The sequence below is a fragment of the Austrofundulus limnaeus genome, unplaced genomic scaffold, assembly GCF_001266775.1.
Source record: "Austrofundulus limnaeus strain Quisiro unplaced genomic scaffold, Austrofundulus_limnaeus-1.0 Scaffold316, whole genome shotgun sequence".
Taxonomy (NCBI): Eukaryota; Metazoa; Chordata; class Actinopteri; order Cyprinodontiformes; family Rivulidae; genus Austrofundulus; species Austrofundulus limnaeus.
This window is the reverse complement of record NW_013952718.1, coordinates 490,522-501,276: the sequence shown is the minus strand read 5'-3', so window position 1 is coordinate 501,276 and position 10,755 is coordinate 490,522. Positions and strand designations below refer to the sequence as shown.

At 40.2% G+C, this 10,755-nt stretch overlaps 1 protein-coding gene across 2 annotated transcripts in view; it reads right to left on the bottom strand.

Moving 5' to 3' along the window:
- Positions 1-3,703: 3,703 nt before the first annotated feature.
- The window catches only part of nacc1b (nucleus accumbens associated 1, BEN and BTB (POZ) domain containing b), a 23,749-nt gene continuing 16,697 nt past the window's right edge, over positions 3,704-10,755 (bottom strand). For both annotated transcript variants that reach the window (XM_014022064.1, XM_014022065.1), the window contains 5 exons: positions 9,457-9,657; positions 8,648-9,119; positions 7,261-7,558; positions 5,490-5,587; positions 3,704-4,758 (listed from right to left, as the gene is read on the bottom strand). In XM_014022064.1, coding sequence (XP_013877518.1) covers positions 4,430-4,758; positions 5,490-5,587; positions 7,261-7,558; positions 8,648-9,119; positions 9,457-9,657 — 1,398 coding nt within the window. In that variant the 3' untranslated portion in view covers positions 3,704-4,429. The remainder of the gene's footprint in view (positions 4,759-5,489; positions 5,588-7,260; positions 7,559-8,647; positions 9,120-9,456; positions 9,658-10,755) is intronic.

The window sequence follows — 10,755 nt, the reverse complement described above, 5'->3', positions numbered from 1 at the left end:
CACACACACACACACACACACACACACACACACACACACACACACACACACTGTCAAAAGCTCTTTCTCGCGAGGAGGCAGACATTAATGTGCCACAAATGGATAGAAGGAAAAGAGACTTTATGTGTGTGTGTGTGTGTGCGCGCGAAAAAATGCATACATACATTAGTATGCACACACACACACATTAAAAATACACCCACACACTGTTCACCAAGAGAAACACACACACACACAGCTCCACCAAACCCACCCTGCAACAAAACCACACACACACAACTCTAACCACACGCACACACACGTCAGTATGCATGCATGCATTCACAGCGAATCATCCGAGCGTTTCAGCACCCCCCCCCCCTCCCCCTTTTATTCATTTGTCCCTCCTCTCTGGGGAGCCTTCCACTGTCCCTCTCCTCTCGTCGCCATCGCTCTCATGTCTCATCCGAGGCAGCGCTTCCATACGTACAGAGCACTGAACATTTTGACTGAAAACAGGTAAAACACAAAGAACGTGCCGACGGTCCTGCGCCCACCCTTCTCTTTTCCAGCAAGGTCTCAAACTTCACATCCTGAACTTTGTTAAGCCTTGATAGATTTGTTGCTCTTTGGAGTAACAGTCATATTAAAAATAAAAAACTAATCAAAAAAATAAAAAATAAAAACGTAGATGTACAGTATATTTAAAAAAAAGAGAGACATGAAATAAACAGTCGTTTTTTTTTTAACAGCCAGGGCTGATCTTATAAACTGGGTCTGTTCAGGTTGGACAACGCCTCGAAGAGTATTTATTTGGTTCCTTTTAGAGACGTTTCGGCGCTCTGACTCTGTGCAACTCTGTTTTTATGTCTTATTACAGGGAAGGTTTAACAGCTTCAGCCTTTACTTGGAGAGAAGTGGCAGTCCAAACATTTACTGTGACTTTAAACAATTCAACTCTCAGCAGTCCAGCTTTTCATGCCACATAGACAATAAGGTGCTTGGAGGGGCTGGGGGGGACCTCCATAAGAACAAACAAAAACAAAGGCCGAATATATAAAATAAAATAAATTTAAAAAAGGGTTGTGCACTGGTACTTTTTTCAGGAAACGTTTTGGGACAACTGTAGCACGGATCTAACTACACAACCTGTGGCATTACTGATAATATCAGTCACTCTGTTAGTGTAAAGGTTCAACAACCTACTACAAGATAAACAATACAGATGTGTTTGTCTTTTTCAGTATGCCTCTAAAATAGTCAACATAAAATTATAAAGCCACTGACAGCTTACTGTTGTTAATTTTGACAGATAATTTTGCACAGTGACCAAAGCGCACTTGAGTCCTGTCCACATTAACGCAGATAGATTTGCAAAACACAAAGAAATTTGGGTACCACTTTACAACAAGGCTCCCATTATAGATGGCTTTTAAAGAGTTTATAGATAGGTTATTAATTTATCTATAAACACTTTATAATTTTTCAAAAAGTGTTTATAATGCCTTAATTAAGGTAAAAAAAGAGACAAAACTGGTTTCTTTCCAAATACTGAGCCAAATATGTTTGGTATTAAACATTTCAGACTAGTTTACTAACTTGTAGGTACAATAATAACTGTTAATAATAATGATTATTAGGAAACACATACTTTAACATATATTATTGTACTGTATTACTGCATTATAAATATCCAAAAGTATTAAAGGGATCCTTTTTGTAAAGTGTAAAACTGTACACTATTTTGGATGGGGTGGGACTATTTGGTGTGTTAATATTGTTGACAGTAGTTACATGTTTGGGCAAAAATTTCAAATATTGATATTCAACACCAAGTTTTAAAAATGAGGATTTTTCACAATAAAGACATTTTGGCATTTATAAATATTTATTTGTAATTATTTAAATAGTGTACTGTATTACACTTCGATAAGCCTCCCTTTGACAGTTGTGAATATTTATAATGCAGTAATACAGTACAATATTAATATATTAAAATATGTTTTTTTAATTGTTATTGTGCTTACAATGTAGTAACCTAGTCTGAAATGTTTATTAAGCACCTTTAGATGTAATATGTACGTGAACAGATTTGTCTCATTATTTGGTAAGAAACTGGACAGTTTTGTCTCTTTCTCATCCTTAATTATTACATAATAAACATTTTTTAATGATTTATAAAGTGTTTACAGACAAATTAATAACCTGTCTATAAACTCTTTATAAGCCATCTATAAGGGGAGCCTTATTGTAAAGTGGTATCGAAATTTGAAGTGGTGTAGTTGGGATCTTAATATAACCATGTATAAATAAGTCATCCTTGATTTTGCTAGATCTACCACAACATTCAATCTTCTTATGGAAGGATAATACATCAAAACTTTTTTTTCACATCTGGGGTCATATGATGAGTTTGACTACGATGAGTCTGTTATGTACATACTTTAAAAAACATTTCAAATTATATATAGAAATGTACACATTTGAACCTCAGCATGTCTAGTAATGTCAATATAATGTACTATAGAAAAAAATCCATATGACATTTCTGACTAAACCACGAGCTCATCTGGACCCTGTTCTGAGTTCCTCTTTGACATTTAGCTGATGATGACAGTTCAGTCACTGTGGGTTCTGAAGGTCACTTCTTAAATATCCAGCTCTGTTTCTTTTTTTCCTTCTAAATGATACAGTTCAGTCAGGGAAAATGGTTCTACGCCAAGTTTTTACTTTTCCACGACCTTGGATTTTTATGATCTAGCACACCACAAACAAAGCCAGGAGCTTCACTTATAAACCAGCTCAATAAACTTTCAATCAGTGCTGAGGACTTTCGCTATGATTAACAGCCACCAAGCCCCAAACTTACTTTAGCTGAATCTCATGTGTGCTTTGGTGTAAGTCCCCTTTAATTCCCACCTTGCTGTGGTGCACTGTGGCCGACAGCACCTAAACGTGTATTAGCTCACCGCAGCGAACGGTGAATGAATCGACCGAGCGTGTGTGAAAACACGCCGTCTGACTTCTGCGCGGCACACACAAAACACGCACACAAACAGTCCATTCAACACGCACACACACACACACACACACCTACACGTCCTCACAGAGCTGGGTTTCCTGCCAAGTATTAGCACGTTCGTTAATTCCAGGCGAGCACACAACTAGACAGCGGCGCCTGAGAAAACCTGCGCCGTTAACAGCTTGGCTGCAAATGTTTCATAATGATATCAGTTTAAACGTGAGCAGAGACAAATCCCTGCAGAACTGGTGAGCTCACAGGCAGAAAGTTGTTCTAAAAAAAAACAAAAAAAAAGTGGTAAACATATATAGAAGTTTGCTACCATTTTTTTCCTTTTTTGGATTTTTTTTTAAATAAAAACATCCCTCTTCTCCTTCTGATTCGTACAAAAACTTAGTTCGATTGTATTCATACCGCAGGAAATAACACAGTGCATTTATCTCACGCAAACTCTTTGACAATCACCTGTAACGTAACTCTTCACCCTCAGGAGCCTTGCCAAAAAGAACTCAAAATGGCAGCGACATCAAAAATAAAAAAGTAAAAATAAGGTGTCTTGTTAAGGGTTTCAAAATGGAAGCTGTTTGGGAATAAAAAGCCCAAGTAAAGGTTGGCATATAAGTATTAACATGTAACCAGCCAGTCAAAATCACTGCTTACCAATCAGAACTTTCTCTGAAAAAAAAAAAAAATGGCGGGTCAGTTTGTTCAGCTGGAATTTAAAAAGCAGGGTTCCATAAGATCATGAACCACTCTGATCTACACGGTCAGTTCGACCTCTGACCTCATCAGAGCAGCTTCCATCTCAGCCGTCAGCATGATACAAAGCAAAACAAAAAGCAAAGGAGGAGGGCTCAGCACAATCGCTCAGTCATCGCTGGCTTACATCGCTGCAATTCGGATGCTTCACCACGCATACATTCAATATCAAAACAACAGTGTTACCGGAGTTAAATGGGGTGGAGGAAATATCACGCTCCAAATAGGAATACCCCCCTCCCCTCCCCAGGGAATGTCTGTGATTGATTATGTTAAGTTTTTTGAAAAAGGGCCTTAGTGATAATACAAGCTTTAAAAAAAAGTTTGAAACAAAGAGGTTACAGAAAAATAAAGTTTTTTTTCTTCTTTTTTCTGGGTGGTAGGGGGAAGTGATGGTGGCTAGTTTTAACTCTGCTACCTGTCTTTGTTTTTCTGTCTTTCTCCACCAGAAGAACAACGAGGAACATTCTGAGTTGTGGAGAGAGACAAAACTAAAGACGGGGAAAAGAAGAAAAGCTCAAGAGACCGACCCAAAAGTAAAAAGCCCAAACAGATTCCTGACCACACGGCAGCTGGGGAGGGCGAGCGAAGACCACGGCGGCCATTGTTCTCGCCTCACCAATCCTCCCTCCATCGGGGTCCGTTCCGTCCGTCCGTTCCATCGCTCACTCAAAACAAAGTGCTGCCGTCTCCTCCTACCCCCTGGATGGTGTCCGCTGTCATGGCTCCGCCTCCGGCGTCGCCGTTGCTGGCGGCCGGCGCTGTCGTGACGGCGTCCAGGGAGGCGGGGTCGAACCCCTGCTCCACGCCCAGCGCTTCGGCCTCCATTTTCACGCTGTCGGCCAGGAAGGCAGAGTAGGCGTCGCTGTCGGCCATCAGCAGCTTCAGCTTGGGGATCCAGCTCTTGCGGACGACGCGGCGGGCGTTGGTGCACATGTCGGCAGCGATGGCGTTCATCTCGCTCTCCTTGAAGCTCGGTGCGAAGTTCTGGCAGTAGACTGGAGAAAAGGATCAAAGAGGGAACAAAGGGGATCTTAGTGCATCGATGGAAGGGCGACAACTTTTAGTTTTACTTCCAGAGTTGCAGCTTAGCACTATGGGAGCTTAAAAAAATCACTTCTTCATTCAGACCTCCACATTCTCCATCCGAACTGCCAAAACCAGCTTTCATTGTTGCAGCTGCGCGATAAGAATTGAGTAATTTTGTTTGCAGCTTTCTTCTTCCACCCGTTTTGTTACAACCCCACAGGAGAACTTTTCACCCCCCTCCGCATAAGAAATAATTATGTGATTGGTCAGAAGTTTGTGGGAGTGTTTGTTTACGCTGATGGTGCACTTTTCTTCAATTACTCCCTTCCAGAATCAGACTGTTGCACCAGACGGGAGCAGACGTTTATAAAAATAGTCAAATGGCCAAAACCTCATGGATGAAAACAGACGTCGTGAACGAGGGAATCTGTCTGACAAAAGGCGCGGCGTTTTAACCGGGAAAGACTTGCGGACAAAATAAAAGTGCATATCAATTTTTTTTTTTACAGTGTGTAGACTCCAGTGGGAAGAAACCCTGTGCTGTGAGGTTTCCCAGGAGCTCGGCGATGGGGCCTCGGGGCCATAAAAAGTGTGTGCGAAAATGAATGTCGAACAATCACACGACTGAGTTGACTGTTGGGCTTCAGATCGAGTCTACTGGACCCTTTATTCTCACCAGCACTGTCTGTGTGGGACTCACATTTGACAGCATGCAGCACTCTGTTGTCCAAAGGTTTACGGCTGGGGTCGTTGGTTGATGAGCGGATGCCAGTTCCACAACTGTTAGCCAGCGTGCTCCTGAACAAGTGCAGAAAATTTACCACAACGTGAACAATGTCAACAGAATTTCTGCTATTTTTCATGTTTACTAAACACAGATGAAATGCTGACTGGACTCTTGTGTGCCAAGTTGTTGAGCCCCTAAATATTCTAAATAATTTTGGTGTCAATACATCGATTGAATGATTAATGATTCAATTACATCCATCCATATCATCATCAGCATCATCTAACAAACTAGTTTATGATTGTATTAGATAAGCATGTGATATTGCATCGTATCGATGGCAGACTAGTGAACTGAAATGATTTGAAATCATATCGTGGCAGACTTTGTGATATCAAGAAACACTGTTTTATCATCCAAACAGATATATCATATCGTGAAAATATTTCTAACTTGGCTCTAGTTTTCACTCTCAGATCTCTCTCGACAAAAATTTAAGCAAGTATCCTCTTCTTATTTTTAAGTAAAACAATTGAACTGAGGGTTTTCTGTTTGCTTCATTCTTTAAGAAATTATAAATGAAAAAACTTAATAATACAGAGTATTACATAAGAATGAATGTTCTCTAAATTTTGTTTTTTTTAATCCTTTAGGTTATGTATGTTCTAAATGTTACATAAAACATAATTTGGTAAAAGGTCAGTTTTATGACTTTAAGACTAATTTGTTATATATGACCCATCACTTCAAAATGAGGAYTAAGTATAAAGTTGAGAAATAGGCAAATATAGTTTTGATTAAAACATTTGCAAAAATTGCATTTTGTCAAAACATAGTGAATAAATGCTTTATCGATGTATCATTTGGATGAACTGTCTGAAATAAAATCATAAAACAAAATTTTGAAGCACTTTTTTGGGCAGTAGCAACAAACAACCTGATTTTGAGGAAAAAGGCCTTAGTATTTTGAGATTTTCCCTGTGAGCTGGAAATGTTTTTATTTCTTTTCAACTGGAAAATCTCAATATTCAAATATTATTTGAAGTTTCTTCTTCATAATGACATTAAAAATTCCTCCTTAAAATTACATAAAATTAGGATTCAGACCAAGTGTTTTTGTATTATTGTAGCCAAAAAGACAAATTAAGTCATATCTCTGGATCCATATATCATATCAGAATGATCCAGGTGTCAAAATGTAGCTTTTAAAGCCAGTAATCTGAAAATGTGATTACTGTATTTATTCATATATAACACAATCATCACTTTTTGAGCTTTAAAAGCATAAAAAAATCTAATCATTAATAACCTGTGTATAATACCACCCCCCACCCCCCCACACACACACACTTTATGATGATTTTTTTTTGGGTTAAATTTCTAGTATTGTACACAAATAAATACAGTAGGTCATTTTGACCAAATTTGACTTAATCCTTATTTCAATATGATGGGTCACAAATGAATGTTTTCAGTTATTATTGACAGAAACTGGCCCTTGTCTGGGATCATCTTTTAAATTTTGGCTCCTTTATGTAACTGAGTTTGAAACCCTCGACTCAAAGGAACGCTAATCTACACTTTCTAAAGCCTCCCATGCCGTACTTTGATGATTCAGCATTTTCTTAAGTCAGTGTGTTTTTATTTAACACCTTTTACTGCAAGAATATAAATAAAGTTGTTTTAGCAAACAAAATCGATGGAAACGACAGCGACAGCTAATAAACAAATCTCAGACCCTGACCTGTCAAAGAACGCTGCCAGCAGCCGTCTGAGGAGCACTTTGTGGCGCGTGCCAGCGCTGACGTGGCAGTTCATGAGCTGGGCGCGGGAGATGAAGACCGACGTCCCGCTCACCAGCTCCAGCTTCTCGGCGGGGTCGCCTTCCTCGTACAGCTTTGGGTGGCAGCGGTTACCGATCTGGCTGATGAGCTCGGCGGGCAGCGATGCCAGGTCCTGCCGGGACCGCCCCCCTCTGCCTCCCCGTCCACCACCGGAATCAGGAGCCAAGTCTGGCAGAGCCTCAACTGGCTCCCCGACCACTGGGGATGAAAGAGAATTGTCATTACTGTTATTTGTTGCATTAAGGGCTGTTACTACAGGGTGCCACAGCTGCTTTTATGAATATAAAATAAGCTTTTTTTATTCCTTTTAGAAAATTATGTAAAATATTTCAAATCTTTCAATTAAATAGTGTTTTTAAATTGGCTGCATTAATTTTATTCACTGAACAAATACGTGCTGCTTTGAACAAAGTTCAAGTAACTGGTGCTGTATATACAGTATTTATTTTCGTAAAGCGTTTGACACAGTTGATCATTATACTCTTACAAAAGTTGATTTCTTTTCAACTTTCATCATCTGCAATACAAACGTTTTCCTCTTATTTGACTGATAGGTGTCAGGTTGTGAAACATGGAAGCTCTGTGTCCGGGTCTCTGCCCTGTTCCGTGGGAGTTCCGCAGGGTAGCATACTGGGCCCATTGCTTTTCCTATTAAACATAAATGACCTTCCAAAAATATTGAAGTATTCAAATATTTTAATGTATGCTGATGATACTATTCTTTTTTTTTTTGTCTGATTTCAATATTGAATCTATTAATACCACCCTACAAAGGAAGCTCATTCTGGCCGCTTGTATCCAAGATCTTGTTCTTTCGGTCATGAGCCAAAGCTCATGACCATAGATGAGGGTTGGAATGTAGACAGACCAGTAAATCAAGAGCTTTGCCTTTCGACTCAGCTCTTTCTTCACCACGACTGACCGAAGCAACGCCCTCATTACTGAGGACGAGGTCCCAATACGTCAATCCATCTCCTGCCCCATCCTACAATCACTCGTGAACAAGACACCCAGATACTTCAACTCCTCCACGTGAGACAGAGACTCTCTTCGACCCGGGGGGGTCATTCCATCCAAACTGTCCTCTTAGTTTTTCTTAATCTTTGACTGAACTTTTTATTTTACGCTACACTGCAATTTTTGCGAAACTTTGGATTTTAATTTAAAAAATCCATAAACTTAAGGCAGGTTGTGAAAAATCCTCCCCTCCTGGAATGTTTCCATAAACAAACTTTACAAAATGAATGGTTGCAGTAAGTGTTGTACACACCGGTGTGTTCCCCTCACCTGTAGCGCCGGCGTTCAGCATGCTGTACATGGTGTACATGTTGCAGATCTGTCTGTACTGCTCTTCGGCCGACTCGTCGGCTATGTCGTCCTCCTCCTCGTCGTCGTGGTAGCTGATGGGCGAGTCGCTGGTGTACATGCTCAGTGTGCCCGGACTCGTGCCCTCGGGGGTCCCGCCGCTGTTGTTGTTGTTGTTGTTGTTGTTTTGATTACTGTTGAGTCCGGTTCCCCCCACTGAGGTGGCACTGCCACTGCCCAGCAGGGCAGAATTGGCTGCCGGCCCTCGCCCGGAGCCGTCTTGCTGCAGGACGGTGGTGGAAGACGAGGAAAAAGAAGATGAGGAGTAGCGTGCGGCCTTCCTCATTCCACCTCCCCCGCCTCCTCCGGACCCTCCTCCCCCGTCTCGGCTTCCCCCCTCCCATAGCCGCTTGGCCACGGGAGTGCAGACCACAGAATACGGCGAGCCCTCCTGCTGTGAAGGAACAAAGGAGAGAACTGGTTAAATAGCACCTCCTGACTTGGACGAGAAATGCTGACAACTGCAGTAACAATGAAACATCGTAAAGCACTGAGGTTACAAGATCTGCCACCAGTTTTCTCAGGCAGAGGCAGATTTTAAACTGGGGGAGTCTAAAAAAACTTTTGTAAAAATATCACAGTCCCACACAGCCAAGAAAAGCTAATTTTATTCAAATATTGTAAAGTTGTTTTCAGCAGTACTTATTTTATAAAAATATAAACTCGAACTAGAGAAACACTCCTAAACACCTGAAGCGACTCATGTTTTAAGGTGACTGTTAAGAGTCTACCTGCTGCTGCTGTGGAGCTGGCTGAGGTGTGACGGGGGTCTGTTCAGTCTTCACTTTAGACACCAGGGGGAGGGGTGTCAGACAAGAGGCAGGCCTTCCCACAGCACCCACTCCACCCGTTTGAGTGACGGGACTCTGAGGCTCGGAGGACGGGGTCTCCTCGGCGTGGAGACCCTGGGAGTCGCAGCTTGGGGAGGAGACCTGGAAGTGAGGCAACACGAAGAAGGGGTTCATGTTTTAGGAGCACGCACAGCTTCTGGTGTTATTTTAGGTCCAAACAGCACTCCTGTGTTTGAATTTTATACGTTTATCGACTCAGAGCTTTTAGGATTAAATTAGATTCTACTGTTTGTTTGTTTGTTTGTTTGTTTGTTTTTCACTTCAATGTCTGGCAGATTTTGCAAAAAGCATATTCGTGTGGATGCTTATAGCAATTTAAACTTTTTGAGATATTTAGCTTTTTCTCCCACATTTTTCTCTTTGAAAATGAATGAAGCTGTTTTCATCATCCTTAAAACCCATATAAATGTTGATAAATCTTAACTGTACTATTTTTATTGTTTTCCTTTTTTTAATGTCTTTGTACTTTCAGCTTCCTTTGGCTTCTATTTGGCTAAATTTAGCTCTTTTCTGCTTTTTTAGATATCATTATCTAACCTTTTCTACTATTCTTATGCTAATTTAAACTTTTTATGCCTTTTTCAGTTGCTTTCTGCTGTTTTCAGAAGTTTTCTGGGTTTTTAGCTAATTATAGCTTTWTTCAGCTAAAGGTCACCATATTGTGATAATTTCAGCTACTTACTGTCAAAGTCAACAAGTATGGGCTCTTTCTGTTCCTTTGTGTTAATTTCAGCTATTTCAGCCACCTTTTAAAACCTATTTTTAAACTAGTTTCAACCTTTTTTTTTTTTTTTAGCTATTCAGCAAAAATCTTTCAGCATTAAGCATAAGCATATTGTTTATATTGTATAATGCCATTACTGTACCTCACTTGATTTATCATATAGAGATCTGGGGGAAAGCGTGTAAAACATTTACAAGACCCATTTTGTTATGCAAAAACGAGCTGTGAGAATTGTAGCAAGGAAACACTATCACCGTTCAATAATTTTCTTCAGTCAGTTGGGGCTTTTGAAGTTTGATGAGTTAGTCGACTGTAGGATTTTGTTACTTATGTATAAAGCCCATAAGAATGTACTGCCCTTTAACATACAATCAATTTTCGTAAAAGAGATAGCATATATCATTTGAAAGGAATTGAAATGTTTCTTAAACCAAAAATTAGAACAAATTTTAAGG